The sequence below is a fragment of the Salvia hispanica genome, chromosome 5, assembly GCF_023119035.1.
Source record: "Salvia hispanica cultivar TCC Black 2014 chromosome 5, UniMelb_Shisp_WGS_1.0, whole genome shotgun sequence".
Lineage (NCBI taxonomy): Eukaryota > Viridiplantae > Streptophyta > Magnoliopsida > Lamiales > Lamiaceae > Salvia > Salvia hispanica.
In genome coordinates this window covers 12,989,558-13,011,905 of record NC_062969.1, presented here as the reverse complement: position 1 = coordinate 13,011,905, position 22,348 = coordinate 12,989,558, and the positions used below count along the sequence as shown (strand labels likewise).

The window sequence follows — 22,348 nt, the reverse complement described above, 5'->3', positions numbered from 1 at the left end:
CTTGTCAGCTCGTTGCATGGTTAGTGCTGCTACAGTTTCCACTCTTTGCAGACGTCATCTAGTATTTTCAATAAGAAGACCAATAGTCTTTTCTAATAAGCTCATACGTGTTTTCTCTAATAAGTTCATTTATAGTCATGGTTGTTAGTATTAGACTTATTTCCTTGGATTATATTCCCCGTTTTCCATGGATTTTGTTCTTAAGAAGATTAATTGGTTGGTACTTGTATTTATAGTTAATGGATTTGTTTAATACTTCCTTCATTTCTAAGGTAGTTGGAGTATTTTCTTTTCGATACGAGATATAAGCAATTGATGTGTTAAATGTTAAAGTGAAGAGAGTAGTGCAAGACATTGAATAAAATAAAAGAGGGGAAAATAGAGTAAATTACGAGAGAGGATAAAATTGAACACCGAGAGTTTACAACGAAAATTAACCATGACCATAAGTTTAGAAAAATTGGAACACAACAAAGATAACAATTTGAATCCAAGATATGACTTTTTGATGCAATTTGACTTTGACTTCTCCATCTCTCTCAATTGCAATTACTCCATCCGTCCTCCATAATTTGTCACCATTTAACTTAGCACGAGTTTTAAGAAATGTAGTAGTAATAAGTTGATTGAAAAAGTTAATGGCATGTGAGTCCCACTTATATATATATATATATAGGGGAGTGATCAATTGTTAACTCATCATTTAATTGCTAACTACAACTAATTTAAGGTCACATGATTTTAAAAAACGTGTGGTCTATATTTTGCCACGTGTAATTTTCGTTTTTATTAATTAAATCGAAAAAAATTAAAAAAAATGTCAAATTAGGGTTTGGGATGAAAATGTCAATATAGTGTTTCGAAAATATCAACACAATGCTTTGAGAATGTCAACACAAATTTAGGATTGACATTGTATATGCTTTATATTGACATATTATCTTATCTGTATTTACATTAGCCTATGTACGAAAAATACGAAAATTCTAGATATTTTTTTTCAAATTTTGACGTCGGAACATATGCATGTAGTATATCGTTGGAATCCTTATAAAATTATCTTTAATTTGATATATGTTATATGAATTTAAAGTTTTGGGATTTCTTTTAAAAGTTAGTTATAACTAACTTGACATTAATACCCCTATTGATTTTTATTGGAATTAATCCTATTAACGTTTTTTGTTGATCGTATATATATAGGGAGTGTTATATTGCTAACTCAATGCTTAATTTCTTACTACAACTCAATAATAGCCATTAGATATTCAAACTAAAGGCCTAGATCATTAACCACAAAATGTCAATACGATAAAAAAAAAACGTCAATAAGGCTATAGGATTAATTCCAATAAAAATCAATAGGGGTATTAATGTCAAGTTAGTTATAACTAACTTTTAAAAGAAATCTCAAAACTTTAAATTCATATAACATATATCAAATTAAAGATAATTTTATAAGGATATATTAGTTTTATAATAAAATATGAGTGGGAATGAGTTGGTGGAATATGAGATCCACTATCAAAAATGGAAAAAGTGAAAGGTGAAAATTTTTTAGGAACGGATGAAAATGGAAATAAGTGACAAATTTTCATGGGGGAAGTACTATTTTTTTTATGGCGTTTATTTTACTATTTTTTAATTTATAAATAGGATTGTGAGGGTTGCCCATACCACTCCACGGTGTTACATTCTCTGTTTTCTCTTAATGTATGTGGTTATTTCATATTCTTTGACGTAGTTTCATATTCATATTCCTTCAATCTCCTTGTTTCATTTGTAAGGCGATATATATATTTCTTGATTCGTTAGAAGGTATGACAAGATTGTCTTTAGGGGAAGTGATCAATCGCTAACTAATTATATAATTGCTAACTACAATGAATTTAAGATCATAGAAGTTTAGAAATCTTGTAGTCTAAAATTTGCCACGTGTAATTTTCGTTTTTATTAATTAAATTGAACAAAAAAACTATCAAATTAGGGGTTTTGAATGAAAATGTCAATATAGTGTTTCAAAAATATCAACACAATAATTTGAGAATGTCAACACAATGCTTTGAGAATGTTAATACATTTGTATTGATATTCTACCTGTATTATATTGACATATTTTATATACTATGTTGACATTTGTTGTTGTACGAAAAAAATAAAAAATTTTGAATTTTTTTTCAAATTTTGACATCGGAACATATGCAAGTGAGATCTCGTTAGAATCCTTATGAAATTATCTTTAATTTGATATATATGTTGTGCGAAAAAATAACTTAAATCGAGAAAGTTATATGCTTTTAAAGTTAGGGGATATGTTCCAAAAGTTAGTTACAACTAATTTGTTATAAATTGACCTTAATATCCTTATTGACGTTTTTTGTTGACCGTATTGACATTTCGGGGTTGATGATCTAGGCCCTTAATTTGAATATCTAATGGCTACTCCCTCCGTCCACAAAAAATAGAGCACATTTACCATTTTTGGTCATCCACAAAAAATAGAGCACAATCATTTATGGAAAGTTTTCAACAAATAAGGGCATCCGCATCGCGTCTCGATGCGGTCCCTAGCTCGTCTCGACGAGACGAGACAGCATCGAGCCGGCGATACGGCATGCATCTTGCCCCGAAGAGACGAGCCGTCTCGATGCGCGACGCGTCCCGAAGAGGCCGGCCTCGAGCTGGCGAGACACGCGTGCGGCGCCACGTGGCGCACGCTGGCGCGCTGCGTGACGCCCACTCGCATGCACGCAAGTGAGCGTCGTAATAATGACGTCATAATTCATTTTTTTAAAAAAAATCAATTTTTCAAATTTTTTTTAAAAAAAAAACGGTAATATGACCGTTCAACGGTCATATTTTAAAAAAATTTATTTTGTTTTATTCTATAAATACTCTTCTCATTCTCCATTTTACACACAAACACACATCTATTATTCTCTTATCTTTCTTTCTTTCCTCTCCAATCACTTCTATAAAATCATTCCTTTATTTTTTTCTTCTCCCAAATTTAATCCATTATGGATCCATTTGAGCAAATGCGTCGAATAATGAAAGAATCGCTAGAAGAAGATCAACGTATGAAGGAGGAAGCCGCCGCGCCTCCTCAAAGGCGACCCCGGACTTATATCCATCGTAACCGGGAGAAAGCCGCCGCAAGGTTGGAACATGATTACTTCAGTCGGAACCCGGTATGGGGAGATATCTACTTCTGTCGCCTTTTCCGTATGTCACGCGCGCTATTTTTGCATATCACGAATACATTGACGGGACAGGAAGAGTACTTCAGAGAAGGGTTCGACGATGTTGGCCGTCCTAGCCACACGACGCTCCAGAAATGTACTGTAGCGATCCGTCAGCTTGCTACTTGGACAAACGGCGGATTCGTTCGACGAATACCTGCACGTCGGAGAATCCATTGGGAGACTTTGTTTGTTGAACTTCTGCAAAGGCGTCCGAGCAGCCTTCACCGACGATTTTCTGAAGAAGCCAACCACCGCAGATTGTCAGTTTCTGCTCCAACTTCACGAACAACTGCACGGATTGCCCGGGATGCTCGGGAGTGTCGATTGCATGCATTGGCAATGGAAGAATTGCCCTGTGGCGTTGAGGGGGTCATACACGAGCGGCCACAAAGACACCCACTCCACCGTTATACTCGAGGCCGTCGCCGACTACTGGCTATGGATTTGGCATGCATATTTCGGGGTCCCCGGCTCGAACAACGTCGTCAACGTGCTCAACAATTCCGACCTCTTTAGCGAAGTTCTGAATGGTAAAGCGTCGGCCATCAACTTCATCGCTAACAATCGCCAGTATAAAATGGGGTACTATCTTGCCGACGGCATCTATCCGAAGTTGCCAACCTTCGTGAAGACGTTCAACAGGCATGCGAACGAAAAATAGTCTCTTTTTGCGCAGAAGCAAGAGGCTGCTCGCAAGGATGTGGAGAGAGCGTTCGGGGTTCTCCAAGCTCGATTCAACATTATCAAAACTCCGGCTCGACAGTGGTTTATAGAGAATATGGTCGACATCATGTATACATGCATAATCTTGCACAACATGATTGTCGCCGACGAAGGACCTGAGGCGGGAAATTGGTTCGACCCTGAAACCCGGGAAGCTCAACCACAAGTAGTCCGCCTCGAAGGGGAGTGCATCCGTCTTTGCAAGAACAGTTGTCTATTCGGGCGAAGACACGTGATTCTACCGCCCACGCCCAACTCCAGGAGGATCTAATGGAGCACATTTGTGCAAAATTTGGCAACCGTTAGATGATCGTCACTAGAGAACTCCTTCTTCTGCTTCTTTGCCTCCATTTTTTTTTATTTGAATTTAAGTGTGCAATTTGTAATTTCTAGTTTTTTAAATTATGTCTTTTTTATTTTTTTAGTATTTAAATTGTAATTTTATTTTATTTAATGAAGTGTGTTTTTATTAATTGAATTTGTTGGAAATAAAAATAAAAAATGAAATTGAATGAATAGTTAAGGGATGAAATGGTTAAGAGATAGAGGGATGCAGGTGCTGTCTCTTAGTTAAGAGATGAGCTTAAAAGTACAGTGGGGCCCATGAATAGTGAAGTGATGAGACGGTTAAGAAACGGATAAAAGACAGGGATGTGGATGACCTAATAACTCTACACGTCATTCCACTAATACCACTTCTCACTTACTTTTTTAAAACCCGTGTCATACACCAATTACTCTATTTTTTGTGGATGGATAGGAGTATTATTTAGTTGTTGTTAATAAGTATTAAGTTAGCAAAATAACACTCACCTTGTCTTTAGAAAGTGAATTTACTAATTATCACAAGGACTTGGGGCAAGTGCGTATCTTCAACACATAATTGGTTAGAAAGTGAATTTACTAATTATCACTAGGACTTGGAGCAAGTGCGTATCTTCAACACACTCCTTTTAATTGGTTGAGGCATGAAGTTTTCTGCTCCCTCAGTCCAAAAAAAAAATAGTTTTATTTGTAGATGACACGAGTTTTAATGAAAAATTGTTGGGCTACGAGAGATGAATGCACTCCTAACACTAAGCTATTCATAGTTTGGATACAATTCTAAGCTATGAGAGATTAATGTACTATTTGGTCTTACACTTTCATTACGATATCGAAGGTAGTAGTAGAATTTAGGTGGCACAAAATCAAAAACAAAGATCAATAGCAATCTCACAACAAAAACAATGCAGGTTATAGTAGATAATCGACATGCTATTAATAGCTAAATGTATTGTCTGCAATCTGCATACCCTTCATCTGTAATACAGTGATCAAAGATAGAAGTGTAATTGAACTTCCAACTCTTGATATATACATATATGCAGTGTGTGTCTGGTACAAGTGATGTTGCTGCTTATAATTGATACCCTCATTGCATTTTCTCAACAACTACCACTCGCAGGCTCAATCGAGCTCAAAAGGCCATTGCCTCGAAGCTGCATGCAGTGCTCTTCTGCATCAGCTTGAGCGCATATTATTACGACAGCTAGCTCGTTGATATGTGCTTCTTGCATAATGTTCACTGCATTGTCAAGAGTCATCCCAGGTATAACCTTCATCAATACTTGCACAACATACTCCCTCTTATTGTAGTTGTCGTTGTGCAGCATCACCCGATAAGGTGGGGACATTTTCCTCGACTTCCTGGAGAAAAAACAAAAGAATGGCTTCATTAATACTTGCACAGCATAATCGCTCACATTATTATCATTCACGTCACAGCTTCAAACAAAACAAACCCAACAAAGTGGCGAGGCATAAAATTCAGAAGCAAGGAAAAAACAGGGGAAGAAGATCGTGCAAACTAACAGGTGGATAAATCAATCTAACGCAGAAAAATCTCAATTATCTATAACTCCAATTGTTGATTCTTATTCATATATTGTCAGAAAGCATATATTGATATAGCTTTATGCTTACAATAATAGAACTAAAAGACCAAAACGCAGCAACATTGAGAGACAAAAACACAAGGCAACTGTTAAGAATAAAAGGTTTAACAATAATCCTGCAGTTTTCGTACCCAGCTCCAATTAAGCTGCTTGGAAATATATGTTACGTCCGCAATACCAAAATTTTGAATTGCACGATGTAATTGCATATGCACGAGACAACAAAGTAATAACAACATGAACATACAATCAAACTTCCAAGAACAAGGGATGTATTCATTGAGTATAGTGAGTTAAACATTGACATACATACATCACAGCAGAGGATGACTTGTTCTTCAATTTATTTGCGGTTCTAAACTTTAAAGTTGTAATCCCTTCGGTTGATTAGTTATTGTATGTACAGGAATGATGATCAATGCACGAGAGAAAACTAAAAGTTCTTAATATATAATTTCACTGCATGGATACTAGACATGAGCATATGCATAAGAAAGTAACAGACTAGATGACAAAGCACTAGAATCTGGAATAGAAGAGTAGCAACTGAATTACACAAAGGCACCTAAAAGTAACATAAAAAATCAACTAAAGAAATTTATCCAACTCGCATCTCTCTATATTATGCGGTGGACTTTAAAGGTTTGCAATCAAAAAAGACAAGTAGGATAATCCATGAGGCATCTAATACATTTATTATAAATTAGTTAAGACCCAGGGTTTGAAAAGGTATCTGTGGTTTTCTTCTATAACAAGCACCTTTCAAGGACTAGTTTATAGGATAAGGGTGACCCAACTAGGAGCCACAAACCTTTAATTTAGGCCTGTCAAATTGGATATCCGCGGGTACCCGATCCGAAAATTTCGGGTACCTGAACCCGAAATTCCCAAAAACAACTACCCGATACCCGATCCAAAAATCTAATCGGGTACCCGGATACTCGACTCGGGTATCCAGTCCCGATTTAAAAAAAAAAAAATCCTTTTTTATAGAGAGGGCGTGGTGGTAGGCGGTAGAGGTAGAGAGGGCGGCGGCGGTGGGCGGGGCAGCCACTGCTTGGGCTTAAGAGGGTTGTGAGGGAGGAAACTGGGAGAAGGCAGATGGTATGGCCGAGAGGGAGAGACGGCAGCAGCTGCGGTGGGCAGCGGCGGAGAGAGGCCAAGAGGGAGAGGGAGAGGGAGAGCTGAGAAGTTTAGAGGAAGCAGAAGGCGCATGGTTTGGTATTTGGAAATTAGAATTGGAGTACCGTAATTGTTACTGTGTAAGTGCCAATTTAGAATTAGACATTTAAAATATTTAAATAAATAAATAATTTATAAAATTTAAAAATAATAATTTATAAAATTCAAGTTCGGGAAATCGGGTAATACCCGAAAATCCTAAAATCTAATACCCAATCCCGATCCCGATATCCGATTTTTCGGGTATTGAGTATCCAATTACCCAATTTTTCAGGTTCGGATATTGGGTATCCAATGTCCGATATCCATTTTGACAGCCCTACTTTAATTAATTATATGTTTTTCTATTACTCTGTTTTTGTCATAAATGTACTAGTCAAAAGGCTAATTCCTCAATAGTATTTCCTCAGAGAGAAGTACAATATATTTTATTCTGGGTCTTCATTTCTCATTGCCAGAAGCCAATATGAAATCCTATAAGAAGTCTATAATGGAAATGGAAATGGAAAGACGGGGTGATTGAATCCTTAAATGAGTCCTGCCATTTGAATTAATATACAAAGTACTGAACAAGGCATGTAAACTTCCTATTTAGCAAGTTATTAGACACAATAATTATTGAAAGAGAACATCAGTCAGTATATAATGCAAATAAGAAATTCTCAATGTAACACATGAAATTGTTCAAACAGTACACTGTATGCAGTACCTTATATTGAAGATGTTGAATAGTTTCATCCTCTAATGTGGTCTAAAGATACAATTTTCTGGTGTTTTTATACTTTGTGGAGTACTACATCAACAAGGAAATGAGCACCACTCTTCTCAAGATTTATCATGCATCTTTACTTTATAAGGTCGTATAATTTTTGGGGCAGGTAGGTCACTGCTCCATTTCCTCTAAGTCCAACATTACAGCTTGCTCATACTAAGTTTTAGCTCTATCCTTTTATGATGATATCAAATATTAGGAAGCAAAAGATCTGATAACATTTGAAGGGGAAGGAAGATGAACTGGCCATTAGACAACAGATGAAGATTGAAGACAACTTAGAGTTTTAAGTAGAGCTCAGAGAAGATTCACTGGGTAAACTAAATCATTATAACAGTGAACTGAAGAGAGAAATCGAATACAGATAATCAGAGGATGGATTTTCAAGAACGAACTCTAAATGATTCAGCTCAAGATAAAACAAACCTAGTTACTGATATAGTTGAAAGAAAAACCAGATAGGCCTTACATTGACTCTTACATTAACTGAGTCTTTAATCAAGCTTAACACTCCCTAGCTATTCCAAGAGAAAGAACAGAATACCTGGTTAATGTCAGTATCCATACCTCAAATCAAACTCAGATTCTCTTCCTGGAGTTGTTTTTTCTATTACCGGTTTGTCCAAAACCCCACCACCTTTCCCCACACCAGCAATCAGCATCGATGTCAGTGTGCTTCTGTTTGCCAACTGTTTGTGGAGTTGGTATCTATCCCCTGCATGCATCACATTATATGTGTTTCAATCCCAATGTAAAACATATCAACTAACTCCAGCGTGAACTGGAGATGCTTCACAGTACAACAATAAATAATTAAAAGTCAATACCGCATAAGTGGTGCTAAAGGTCACCACACTTAAGCTATCTATTATTACATATTTATGTAGATATGAATAAAGGTGATTGACTCAACAGAACTGAATTATGTTAAATAAGAACAGTACAGGAATCCTCAGGGCCTATGGCAAAAGCTGTTAAAAGTTTCCGAATCCAAAAACAAATCTTTTCAGCTCAAGAGGTCATTCATTATCTATTAGGGTGTCCTTGAGGTGGTTGGTGGATTAAGAGAGGACTTGAAGTGTCTCTTGTCAGCCTATAAGGTAACGTGGGACTGAACAACACCAAGTGGTCTCTCGCTGTGGTTGATCACAAAGTCATCAGAAATATCATTGTGTCCATGTTCGCGTCAGATTATTTATTCAAAAACTTGGTTTTTGTTATCTACTGATTTCTTCTTTTGTTTGTTCAGTTTATGACTCTAGCATTCAACATCGTCACGCCAACCCACTGCGGAACCCTCCTATTTCAAAGACTGAGACAAAATCTACACAGTTGAGTTGTTGACCCTTACTCATGCACTGGGTGAGGAAATTATAAATCTATTTTATGTGCTTACTGCTTAAACAGCAAGGCATCATAAATTTGCAGCATGAAGCCAACGAGCCTGATTTCTACAGATATATTACAAAACACTGAAAGTAGATCTTTGTTTTTCAGTCCACTTGGGAAACGTTATGGGAGAGAAACTAAGTATTAGAATATGAGCTATATCATGTGCTTTACTGGACTGTAAAAGGTAGGGTTTAGTTGAAACCTATCCCCCAAATGAAAAACTGGTTTCTTTATCAATTCATCAAAAATCTAATTGACAGAAATGGTAGTGGACGGAGATCCTTAAATCATCACTGTATTCTGCAAGTTGGTCACATAAGTGACATAACATAGGATACGAGAAATAGTACCATCCACAAGAGGCATCTTCGAAACTAATGAAGATCTGGTACTTTTTTTCACTAATTATTGCAGTTTCTAATGAAATCATGAAACTCGTGTCATTCTATTCTAAAGTTGTTGATACAACAAGTGGCTGAACAGTGGCATGTGACCTGATGACTAAACGCATACATTTAAGAGCACATAAAAGCTTCATAGAAACACAAAAATCTTAGAAATGTATCAGAGCACGGAAAATTAATAGTTTGGAATAGTTGAATTACTCAACATCGTCATTTGTTTACCACTTAGAAGTTCATAAACTTTGTGTTAGGAACTTCAACTCAATAAACCTGGATGCAGAACTCATAACCTTTTAAAGCAGTGTGAACCACATACACAGCATGCTAATTGACAGGAATTGCCACCACTGAATGTTATTAATTGATATGGCAGCTTATGGCGCTAGGGCGGTGGAGGTAGGGTTTGAGAGAGAGATAGAGGTACAGTTTGAGGTTGTGGAGGGCCTGGAGGCTGGTAAATATGGATGAGGCTGAATTAAGCTAAAAACCCTATTTTAAATTGGTAGATGTAATGGGTTTTGGGTAACTTGATCGGGGTTTTTTGGGTAAATGAGTCGGGCTGTGGGTTAATGGGGTGAATGTGAGTAAACGGCTGATTAGCGGCATGGCGGCTGCCATCATAAATCCGACAACCGCCATGGCAGCACCATGGGAGATATTTAAAACATTGTTCCACTTAGTTGTATACAGGTATCCATGTCTAGAGGTATTTTAAGTTCAGACCTATAAGTGTGTGTGTCATACTAATATCATACTATTAGAAGATTTAAACTGTATACTAAGTCTAGGCAAAAGTAACTACATAATCTTCATACATATAGGAATATGTCCTAAGAATTTTATTTTATGGCCAGGAACTGTTCTGTGATATTTCCAAATGTCAACTCCTCCCTTTGCAGTTTCTATTTAGAAAAAATTTAAAGAAATTTAAAGAAGCATCAAATATAAGCCCATTAGGTACAGGAGTCTGATTTATTACATAACACTATTGTTAAGAATTACAGGGTAACCAGTGAACGTCATGCCATATAACTAGAAGTTATATATAGATGCTGCCCTGAAATATTGAAACACGGAGTATATTAATATATTTAACTGGTCGAATAAAATTAGACAGGAACTTATTGGAATAAAAGAAAACAAGGACAAAGGTTTCCCATCAAAGCTAAAGTTAACTTCATATCAGAAGAGCCACACAAATCATTTTTTTTACAGTTCAAGGGTGCCAGTCCCCTGCATGCATCAGGTGCATAGCTCTTTCAAGGTTTTTTATATGCAGCAGATGAACGTTTTTATACATCCACACCTAAACTGTTACATACTTAGAGGGGTAAATACATTGCAATTTTTCATTTACATGACTAAAGAATATACAATATTGCAAGTTCTTTCCCCCTGAATATTGAGATAATAAAACGTTGATGAGAGTTTCAATAAGGCAACTCCTACCTGCTCAGAAAACTTAAGCAAGCGAAGTCCATCTCAAAATTCCAGCCTCTTTAATTTCTAGTCTCCCTAGTTCTAATTCTAATATGCTAAAACTTTAACCCACTAATCTTCTGATTTCCATCTTACGCACAAGAAACATGTCAAGAAAGCGGTGATATCAGGCATCCATTCCATAGAAATCCAAATTTAATCGATTATAACAGTTGATCAACTATCAGAAATTTCCAATTTATAATCGTATTACCACATGAATTAACATCGCAGTTCACGGCAAGCATCAGTGACAAGATACAGCAGAAATTAGAAAACAAGCTGTGCCAATTAGCCAAACACGAGTTTTAACTGTACCAATAACCATCACAGTCAAAGAACAAGCACAAACACATGATAATTTCAAGAAATCTGAACAAGAAAAGGGGGGGGGAAGCAATAATCACCGGATGTTGGGTGGAAGACTTGATTAGGGGAAATAGCCACTCTTCCGCAGGTAATTACAGTCTCCATTTTGTCTCCCGCCACACGCGCACTCCCACTCTCACTCTGAGTATTTTGTTCTCTTCAGCTGTATACAATTTAATGAACAAAGATTAATTCTGATGGTTCATATAATAGTATATAAATAAATAATAAAAAATGAAACAAACACGCAATATCTGTTCACCCCACGATTTTTTGCCGCTGACATTTTTTTGAAGAAATTTAAAAAATTATAACTTTTTTCATGTAGGTCGTGCTTCTTCTCCAGCGTCAGATTTTCATTTTGATTGGCTTATTTCATTTTTTTTGAGATCTCTTATTTTCACTAATAAATACGGTAACCATTTTTTTCTCTTATAAATTTCAAACTAGTATCGTCAATTACAAATATTATTGTCAGTAATAATTATTTTATTTTTAATTAAAAAATACTACTATTACTTTTATTTATGTGTATTTTTAGCGGTTTTGGGCCAATAGACAATAAATACACAGCACAATCAGTCCTTTCTAACCAACTTTAAAAAAAAAACATATAAATACTTTAATTATTTAACCAATTTATCGTAACTTGCAAATTTTGCCCAAATTGAATCTCCATGTCATGTTGAAGTATCCATATGAATTCATTTGTTTATAACTATCGTTTCGATAATAACAGATAAAGATAGATTAATATATCCTCCTCAAAAACTTATTTTCTATTTTATCCACATTTCAAATACGTAAGTACAATAATTGTATTCTAGTTTTGTGTTATCTCTTCGCCAGTTTATTATCCGACAAAGATTTTCAATCGATTCCGAAGCCCTTAACAGATGTCTCTCAGTCTCATCGCATACGCCTAGTATGATTCATCACCACATCACTCTCCACATCATTTTCTTATACACTCTCGTTAATTGACACTTAGAGCATCTCCAAGTAAAATGGTAAATAGAAAGGTAAAGGAACATAACTATCATATTTACCTTTTCTTCAAAAGAATTCATGCTCCAATAAAAAGGGTATATGGAAATGTATTATACCTTCTTTCATTTTGAGAAGATATCTTTACCTCTTCTTGATAGAAAGAGTAAAATGTTAGTTATTTTTATTTACCTTTTTAGTTTATCTTCTTTCATTAGAGCATCTCTAAGGGGAGAGATAAACTAATATAACTACTATATTTACCTTTTTTCATGAAAAATCATTCTCCAAAGGAAGAGGTATTTGAGAAGGTATTATACCTTTTTTCTATTTTGAAGATGTATCTTTACCTCTTCATCATTGGAGAGGTAAAATTTTATAACTACCACATTTGCCTTCTTTTCATGAAAAACCATTCTTCAATGGAGAAAGTATTTGAGAAGGTATCACACTTTATGTTTTTTTAATACATTTTGGATTATTAATTTATATTTAAAAATTCATTTGCCTTCCTATATACTTTTTTTCCTTTGGAGTTTCTTTTTGGAATGGTATATTTCACTTTTTGAAGAGGTATATGGATGATATACCTGTATACCTTCTCCCCTTGAAGATGCTCTTAGAGTACATTACTTTTTAAGAAGGTAAATGAGAAATATACTTCTCAATTTACCTTTCTTCCTTGGAGATGCTCTTACCAGTCTACCACTTCGTACAACGACATCAGCCTTCTCATCCTCTTCTATTTTGTTGCCTTCAATAGTTCATTACACACTCACGATTCACAAACCATATTCTCTGTCACAAATCTCTTATATATAATCGGTGAAACAAAGTCAGGTATTCCCTCCGTCCCAACTAAGTTGAGTCACTTATTTTTCGCACTCGTTTTATAAAAATCATAGTAATAAATAGTTACAGTGGATATATAGTAAAGTAAAAGCGAGAATAATATAGAGAAGAGTCTCCGTCATCATTCAAAGAACCATTTAGCCATTTTGGTTTGTCCATGATTTATAAAACCATTTACTTCATTCCACTTTTAGTATACGGATCCCACATTTCATCAATTTCTACACTCACAATCCAATATAAAACTAATATTTTAAATGAGTCCCACATTCTAAACTAATATTTTCAATGAGTCTCACATTCTACTTACTTTTTTTTTCGCAAAGTCAAACAATTTTTTAAAACTCGTGCCAAGTCAAAAGGGCTTTTTAAATGGTGGACGGAGCTTGTACTTTATTATATATCCATTCTAACTATTTTTTACTCCCTCCGTCCACAAAAAATAGAGCAAAATGTGTATAACGCGGGTTTTAATGTATAATTAGTAAAGTAAGAGATAGGGGAAAAGGTAAGAGAGAAGGAGAAAAAGTAAGAGATAAATAGTGTTAGTGGAATGTAAGGTAAGAGAAAATGAGAAGTAAGAGAGAATATTTTCATAAATGATTTTGCTCTATTTTTTGTGGACGACCAAAAATGGTAACTGTGCTCTATTTTTTATGGACAGAATCATGAGGGAGTATGATTTTTCAAAACAAGTGCACTAAAAAAGTGACTCAACTTAATTGGAATAGATGGAATACTATTGTAAATTGTCATTCAAACTTTGAAATAAACGGAACAAATTAAAATTAGATATAGTTTTAGTAAAAGTCATTTATTTTTAATGGATATTTATATATAAATCAAAATACTTATTTACTTTACCAACATACTAGTACTAGTATCTATTATGGGTTTCATAAAATACAAATGCATATTATTGAGAGATGTTTCAGAATTTGAGATTTAAATTTGGCAAGCTTTTCAATTTTTGAAATTAAATTTGGACCTCTGTTGGAATATGATATCGATGAAAAGAATAAAAGAAAGAATAGAAAAAAAAAATATCAAAAGAATTTGCATGTCTCTACTCATATTTCTAAAAAACATATAAGTGGAGTTCGATTGTCATGATTAATAATTATGAGACTATTCATCTAGGATTAAGTTGTGGGATTATTTTAGTTGGAGGGGGAGGTTATGACTAATAATCATGAGACTATCCATCTAGGATTAAGTTGTGAGATAATTTTTTGGAGGGGAAAAACTATGACTAATAATCATGAGACTATCCATCTAGGATTAAGTTGTGATGATCAATCTTATGAACCAAACATGATACATATTTAGTCATGAAATTTAGTCTTGCCAATCGAACACCCGATACATATTTAATAATGAGATTTAGTTTTTTCAACCGAACACAATTGGAGGTGGATCAACTTAAGCTCAAAAATTAGAAAGTAGGAAAATTTAATCTACCTCCAGCATTTTGATATCACGGAGAAAGGAAAAAGATACTGGCGGGAATACGAAGGAATGGCTAAATTTAACCCTTAATTTGAAAAATCACACAAACACCTCTCTACAAGAATTGGAAAGGGGAAATGGAAGAAGGTAGCAGCAGCGAAGCCATATTCGAATCATTAAATCTAAGTCCGCGCCTCTTCATCAATGAAGTTCTCAATGTTGTCGACGATCTGCTCGACGAGGCCTTCGAATTCTTCCTCCAGTGAGACCTTTAACCACCCTTCTTTATTCTCCACTTCCTATCTGCTCCGTCTGATTTTCTGTTTAATTCGCTACAGAGAGGCTTCTGCGCGGTTGAAAACGGAGGGCACCGACAGAGCCGAGGAATTGAGCAAGGTTTTCTCTCAATAATGTTGTGTTTTTTTCACTGACATTTATTGTAGATTTGTACCCTTAAAGCTGTAAAATTGATTTTCTGAATTAGGTTTTGCAAATTTCTTAATTTCGCTGGGGATTTTGGTTTTGGATGTTAGGGCGTGTCGTACATTCGGGATTTGATTCAATTGACTCTCGACCAGCGATTGCAGAAGTGGGAAGAGTATTGCCTTCGGTTTTGTTTCAGCGTTCCTGAAGGCTTTCTGCTTCCAGAAGCTGTATGTTTTCAGAAATATGACTAAATTGTTTCCTTTACCTATACCGTATACATGTAGTAGCAATGGCTTATAGATTTTTCGTTAAACACCTTATAATTAATTTCTTAAAATTTGGTGTGTTGTTCTTCGACAAGCTGGTTTTCTGCTGAAAATATTGTTCCTGTTGGAGACATGGTAAATGAAATGGTTGTCAAAACCATTTTGCTCAAGGGCTTAGATTTTAAAAAGACTACGAAGAGTATTTTCATGTCTCGTTGCTTGATTCACTATAATTTGCTATAGAACTGGAAAGATGAAGAAATCCTATTGCTTATCGTTTCTATATGTAGTTTTAAGAATAATTAAAAATTCTCAAAACTATTCAAAGATTGCTTTAATACCCTATTTTTTTTTTTGTAAAACTATTTATTTGATACCAATGAAAATTTTATACTATTATTCGTGGGATTCACCTGTTTATAGTTTAAACTTTGCAATCTTTGACTATGTTATATATGAACTTACGTACAAGAACATGCCATACTGAATTTCATGTCATTAGGCTAGGGAAGTTCTGTTGCTTCTTCGCCTACGGTTACCTATTATGAACTTTGGCCACTTACAGCCATGATCTTGTGAAACTATATTTTCCTTTTGCTGAATAAATTACCAGCAGGGAGCATTAATCCTAGAAACATCCCTTCTAACAAAGCAACAATACTTTTGCAAAAGAACTTTTCCTATTATTTTTGCGCAGAATTACCTGATTTTGAAGAGATGTTCTTTAAACCTTTATAATTGACGTATTATGCATGTAGTCACAACTCACAAGTTTGGGGATGGAATTGAATAAAATAGTAAAATACCAACATATATCATCATCTTGTGTTGTTTAGGATGAATGTGTGGGGATTAAATGTAAATTGGTGCATAAAGTTTTTAGAGCAAGAAGTCTACATGATTTCTTTGTTGATCTAGATTTCTTGCAAATTTGAGTTCTTGAGATCCTGACGCACTTCCCACTGGAGGCCGATTACAATTTTTATCACGCTAAAGCAAAATACCACTCTTCCAAGTCTGCCACTTATCTGGAACTGGAGAAATATGCATTGTGCTTTAGTATTGCTGTTTTGGGCAATAATTTGGTGGTTTGTATATATATCTCTAACTGCTAATTTTAAATTAAACTTTTAAGTTTGCTTCTTCTTCACTCTGTACCTTAAATGACAAATCAAGGGAAATGATAATTCTGAGTGCTATGTCTGAAAAACTATCTTGTACTCCCTCTTGACTTGATGTGTTTCCTTTTTTGGCAATCACTTTGCATTAAATTTAATATGTGGCCACAAACTTTTATGCTACAAATATATTCTCCTAAATAACTGTGCCTAAAAGAAATGAGCCATGTCGGGTGAGACGGATGGATTAATAGATAGTAAAATTGTCATTTTGTCTCTGGCATTCTTATTATTGTCATTTGCTCTAAATGGCAAATTGACAATCAATAAATAAAAAAATATACTATCTGGAATTCATTACTGTTTTAAGCCATACTTGATGGAGTAGTTGATACTCAAATAACATTTAGAGATTTCCATTTTATACTATTGTACAGAAGTTTTTAACTGGATGTTTCGTTGTAGAAGGATTCACATGGAGATGATTTAGTGGACCTTGATGCTCTCACTGACACAAATCTGGATGCAGAGTTGAATTCCTTGCATGACAGAGTTTCTTCGGTAACTGCTACCCTTCAGATGATTAGAATTCCTTGATTGTGCTTAAAATTCTTGATTATAATAAACTGTTGCTTATACATATGTCTTTCTGAAAACATTTATTTTTCTGACACAGGTAGGAAAAGAATCCGCTGAGCTTGAACGAGAACTCCGAGCCCTGGAGATGCAGTCCTTGTCAAGCAATATGACCTCTGGGTCTATTGATGAAGCGCTGCATCTGTACAAGGAACATGATGCCACCCATATGTTTCAAGGTATTATACTTTAAATTGTAAGTGCAGTACTGACCAAACTGTTTTTATGCTTGCTGGAAAAGTAAAGGTACTTTTATTTCCTTGGTGCATGTTGAACACTTTGTCATCTTCTATAGTATATATCACCTAACTGCTATATAGTGATGATACTTATAAAGTTTGATTTGTTGATTATAAAAGCCTGTGGCAGTAATTTATAGGCCAGTCTGGGTGGTGGTTTTGCATGCTTCTAATCCCTATCTCTTGTATGGTTGGAAATAAGGAAAGAAATTTGCCTCTTTTTGGTCAGTGAAGCAGAAGCAATATCTTATAATGCCTTTTCAGCACGACTAATCCATACTGAGCAGTACATAATATTCCCTTACATTAAATCACGAGTTGTGGTGAAGGCAATATTATGTTACCAAATAGCGGATATGGCGGCGCCATGGCGCTATGGCATGGCGTTCAGAGGTGGAAACGCCATAGCACCATGGTGCTGCCATAGCACCGCCATATCTGCCATTTGACAACATTGCGTGTGTACTGCATTTAGGAATGGGGCATTATGCTAGTAACATGAAGCTTAGAGATGTATTTTATGCTTTATTAATTGATTTAAGAGTTTTAGATGTTATATTTTTATTATTTTCTAATTTTTGAATTATATATAAATATATAAGTATTATTTTATTTATTTGATTATTGACTGCCATATCCGCCATACTAATACGCCATATCCCCGTGGCGGTTTTTAGGCGAACCGCCATAAGCCGAAATACAAGATTGATAGCAATAACCAAAAAGACTATCTGATTGTATATATACCATCCAAGAAGACTAGCAATAAAAAAGCTTAAAGTAAGAAATAGTGAAGAAAATAAAATGTATGATTGTATTCACAATTACACATAAGTTACTAGGCAGTAGTTCTTTGCTAATAGTGTTATGGGCTTGTGTATCAGAAGTTAAGGCATCTTTATGAAAGACTTTCCGTTCTGATTATGTAAAGTGTTTAGCAACTTAAATCAGCTTGGGTCCACATGTAAGTGATAATGGATCATGATCCCGGGCTTATCTCAGACCAACCTGATGTGTTTTTCAGATTTTACATGTTATCTGAATTCTGATTAAGCAACGTCCTACCAAATTTTGAGTTAAGAGTCAAGTTTTTGCTACTACATAATACTAAATGAGAATAAGATGATTCATTTTCATGATAATTATTCGGGGGTGCTTGCTGATGAGTTTGGATATGAGGACTTGGAATGAAATTAAAAATGGCGGTTGGTTTACTGAATGATTATTTTAAATAATGATTCATCATAAGTTTCTTGGGAGTGACTAGTGAGCCATACCCCTGATGTTGGAGCCAGGGTAATGAAAGTCATCCACCTCTACCACCTATATATCCTATTCTTATCCCCCCACCTTAACTGAATAATTCTTCAAGCTGCGTCGCATGTACAAGGAGTTTGTGTAGCATACTAGCATCTCAATAATTTCTTCATACTAGCAAGGACTCATCCTCTAATCTGGTAGTATGGCATCTGAAGTTGTTAAGTTCATTTTCCCCCAAATTTTGCACACAACCTGGACCCTTATAACCATTGTCTGACCTTCTAATCAGATTGTACTACTAGTTTTTAAATGTTAGGGTTAGTACTTAGTATACATTCCTATCCAACACTATTGCACCTATTCTATTGCTATCATGAACTATCCTATTTTACCATTAAACATATCAAATTATGCAAACCAATCATTGATCAATTCTTTTGGTGTCTGAAAAGCTGACTAGGATGGTGAAGTGAAATTATATCAACAAATTGACATGATAAATACCTATCCAATACCACAACATTTTAGAAATCTATCTTGAAGTATCCTCTTTGACCATTACCCAAACTATTCAAAAATTATGCAAATCTATCCTCTGGTTGACCTTTTTAACTCCAAAGCTCACTTAGGCGTGGATGGAGTAAGAATAAGAAGAGAAGTTGAAAATTGTCTTTTGTTGCTCTTAGCCCAAAGTAGGAAGAAGGAGAAGATGAAAGTTTTCTATTTGAGAACGTTGGTTGAGAAGTTAAGGTGATGTGTAAGTTGAGACTATGCTTTGCTTATGACGTAATTAGCCTCTTCCCTGCTCATCTTGTTCTCCATGCTCGTGAGTTCATTACATTTTTACTTGTTAGTTTCTTTCATTTGCACCAAGATCTTCATGCGCTCATTTGCACCACAAACTTCTCATGTCCAAAACAGCTTCGCATGTGCATTGCTTAAAACAACTGAATGCTCCAGGTCGAAAGGAAAATTGCAAATTTTCTCATTTCATTTACAGTTCATTGCAGTTATTCAGATCCAAAAGTGGCTCCAGCAGATCTTTTTTCCTTTCTATGAATCTAGATCAATTTATGTTTTCAACTTTGACGTAGCACTTGCATTTTCTACTGAATCGTTTTGGGAAATATCAGCTGACTACTCTGCCTTGTGTTGTACAATCTATTTGATACCTCGACTATTATAGATCATGTGTTTTACCTTGTGCAGAGCTGACAAATGTAGCATCAGAATTCCGCTCAAGATTGGGTAGTCTGAAGAGGAAAATGGCTGAGGAAACCCAACACCACAGAGCAGACAAGCTGAAAGTAAACCATGATTATGTCCTTGGATTACCTCGTAGCAAAGGTACCTTTAATGCAAGCTTTAGATTGAATATAATGAAGAATTGTCTGAAAAGATTGGGTTAATTTTGTTTTAACAAATGCTGTCTTCTGGGCTTGTAGGTTTTTTTGGTGCTGCAGACCTCAAAGAACTTGAGGAGTGTTTGGATGAGATAAGGGCGCCGTAGTTTGTTGCCTGTTACTTTTGCGAGGATGCAACAATAATGTTTCTGTTAAGTTTGGTGTGTTGCAGATTAAGTGAAGAAGGCATATCCATGTTCTGTTTTTAGTTGATTAGATAGAATTGTGTAAATAAATTGCTTGTCAGCAAATTAGTTAGATTATGGTTAGACAATTAGTGATATAGATAGTAAAGTGATTGTATTTTTTGTAAGTTTTTCTCGGAATGTAATTCACTTGAAAATTTTCAACCAACTCTTTCTTCTGTCTACCTCAGCTAAGGAGTCCATCATTATCTTTTACTAGTATTTAATAATTACGATTTGCTTTGATTTGGTTTCCTTGATTAATTCTAAGTTGATTTACTTAAATAGTTTAGAGTTTGTAGGACTCTTATAAATGGCTCCTCTTTAGAAGAGCTACACATCTCAAAAAGTTAATAGGTTAACTTTGAATTTATTAGTTTTATATGATATGATGTCAATCAGATGTCAACTTTTCAATTTTCAACCATGATAATACGTGTAATTTTATGTAAGCAATAACGGTGACTTGTAAGTCATTTCTAATCATGAAACCAGTCAGATTTTTAATCATGTTGCTGTCTATGTAGGGGAGGGTCAGAAGAAGCGATTTGTTATTTCAGTGTCGTACTTGAACCACCCCTCGTTTCAAGAATTGTTGTTTCGAGCTGAGGAAGAATTCGGGTTCCATCACCCCATGGGGGGCCTCACCATCCCCTGCAGCCTGAACTTATTCTTTGACGTCGTCTCTGGATTGAGCAGCACATGATATATACAAGCAATGTTGTAGGAAAAGCACATTTTTGTAGATCAGTCATTGGAAATGTATGTAATGACAAGATATGAATATACTTAGCCATTTTCAGATGCAAAATTATTCTGTTATTTGTTGACAAGATTAGCTCAAAAATCTGTCTCCATGGATTTATTAAACTTCCAAAATCTTGAACTTGCTATCGATATGAAAGAAGTTTAGATGCTATTATTACCCAGACTTATCTGCATTTGTCTGCTTGTGAAATCACAGCAAACTTTCAACCATTCCAAATTTGGCCTGCCATGTGAGCAATATTCCTAGAAAACTATTGGGAAAACAGACGACGATTTTAGAGAATTAGCAGCTCATGTGATTGTGTTTCTTGACAGAGTACTATTAATTATGGATCAGATTTGGTGACTGGGTTTTATGCTTAAACCATACAGGCATACACCAAAATAGTAAGCCTTACAGAAAGATTCATATTTAAAAACTATTTTGCAATGATATTGTTAGTTGTTAACAGCTTTTCATGACATCAGCTTTTCATGACATTAATAAAAGAAATTCAATTTTTATGTAGAGTTCTTTCCAATTTCTGATAATCCTGAGCAGAGATTTACTTTGTATAATGCCACTTATATAATCCATAACACTATCCATATCACCCATTTTAAAAAAAAATTCATAAAAATTTACTCTTTTCTCAATATGAACAAACTTGACAACTTCATAACATTTTTCTTTGAGCTTAAGAAGAAGCAGATAACAACAGTAAATAAATCCACATTTTCACAAGATCTTCTTACCATGTTGCTTATGCATAAACCTTTGGAAGTATAATTTCTTAACAATATTTCAAGTTAACAGAAAAAATTGAAGCCAAATGATTTTTAATGTGTCATCAATAGTAACAAAAAAAAAAATCTGTAAAGAAAAAACTAGTTCTACAAAATTGTGTTCCTCTACAACAGCATGAGATCAGCTGAGGTTCGACGTGACATCGATGAACAAGTCCTCGCTGCAAGGAATGGTAAGGCCTCCCGTCGGATGATTGAACCCAAATTCCTCCTCAGCTTGATACAACAGTTCATGAAACGAGGGATGGTTCAAGTACGATACTGGGATAACAAACCGCCTCTTTTTATCACATTCCCCAACATAAACAGCAAGATGCCCCTTTGGGACGTTGGCTATTGATCTTCTCTCAGATGACAACGAGCGTCTAAGCATTTGACGGATGGCCATGATTATGTCAAAGCAACTCAAAGTGGACTGAATGAAAAGCTAGTTCAGTCAAGTGGTAGTGAAGCTGAGAGTGATGTTTAAA

General features: G+C 35.2%; 3 protein-coding genes across 4 annotated transcripts; 2 read left to right on the top strand and 1 right to left on the bottom strand.

Moving 5' to 3' along the window:
• Positions 1–3,020: 3,020 nt before the first annotated feature.
• LOC125189454 lies at positions 3,021–3,906 on the top strand. The gene is made up of 3 exons (XM_048086729.1): positions 3,021–3,339; positions 3,452–3,827; positions 3,888–3,906. Exons 1-3 carry the CDS (start codon positions 3,021–3,023, stop codon positions 3,904–3,906), a joined length of 714 nt encoding a protein of 237 aa, XP_047942686.1.
• Positions 3,907–5,204: 1,298 nt separating this feature from the next.
• LOC125189152 (ATP-dependent Clp protease adapter protein CLPS1, chloroplastic) lies at positions 5,205–11,683 on the bottom strand. Its single transcript, XM_048086398.1, has 3 exons — positions 11,542–11,683; positions 8,427–8,574; positions 5,205–5,657 (listed from the first exon to the last, which is right to left on the bottom strand). The coding sequence occupies exons 1-3, from the start codon at positions 11,606–11,608 to the stop codon at positions 5,396–5,398; spliced, it is 477 nt and encodes a 158-aa protein (XP_047942355.1). The 5' UTR covers positions 11,609–11,683; the 3' UTR covers positions 5,205–5,395.
• Positions 11,684–14,821: 3,138 nt separating this feature from the next.
• On the top strand, positions 14,822–20,540 carry LOC125186957 (protein MIS12 homolog). Of its 2 annotated transcripts, none has more exons than XM_048083448.1 (7): positions 14,822–15,053; positions 15,130–15,187; positions 15,325–15,444; positions 17,070–17,162; positions 17,278–17,416; positions 19,946–20,083; positions 20,182–20,540. In XM_048083448.1, the coding sequence occupies exons 1-7, from the start codon at positions 14,929–14,931 to the stop codon at positions 20,244–20,246; spliced, it is 738 nt and encodes a 245-aa protein (XP_047939405.1). In that variant the 5' UTR covers positions 14,822–14,928; the 3' UTR covers positions 20,247–20,540. The 2 variants fall into 2 exon arrangements, with proteins under 2 accessions (XP_047939405.1, XP_047939404.1); XM_048083447.1 differs by having other exon boundaries at positions 17,067–17,162.
• Positions 20,541–22,348: the final 1,808 nt, after the last annotated feature.

Coding starts and splice junctions, on each gene's coding strand:
- LOC125189454 (XM_048086729.1), top strand. CDS start 3,021: ATGGATCCATTTGAGCAAATGCGTCGAATAATGAAAGAATCGCTAGAA. Junction 3,340..3,451: donor CCACACGACGCTCCAGAAAT/GTACTGTAGCGA, acceptor ACTTCTGCAAAG/GCGTCCGAGCAGCCTTCACC.
- LOC125189152 (XM_048086398.1), bottom strand. CDS start 11,608: ATGGAGACTGTAATTACCTGCGGAAGAGTGGCTATTTCCCCTAATCAA. Junction 8,575..11,541: donor AGTCTTCCACCCAACATCCG/GTGATTATTGCT, acceptor TGATGCATGCAG/GGGATAGATACCAACTCCAC. Junction 5,658..8,426: donor GAATCTGAGTTTGATTTGAG/GTATGGATACTG, acceptor TTTTTTCTCCAG/GAAGTCGAGGAAAATGTCCC.
- LOC125186957 (XM_048083447.1), top strand. CDS start 14,929: ATGGAAGAAGGTAGCAGCAGCGAAGCCATATTCGAATCATTAAATCTA. Junction 15,188..15,324: donor GAGCCGAGGAATTGAGCAAG/GTTTTCTCTCAA, acceptor TTTGGATGTTAG/GGCGTGTCGTACATTCGGGA. Junction 17,417..19,945: donor TGCCACCCATATGTTTCAAG/GTATTATACTTT, acceptor TACCTTGTGCAG/AGCTGACAAATGTAGCATCA.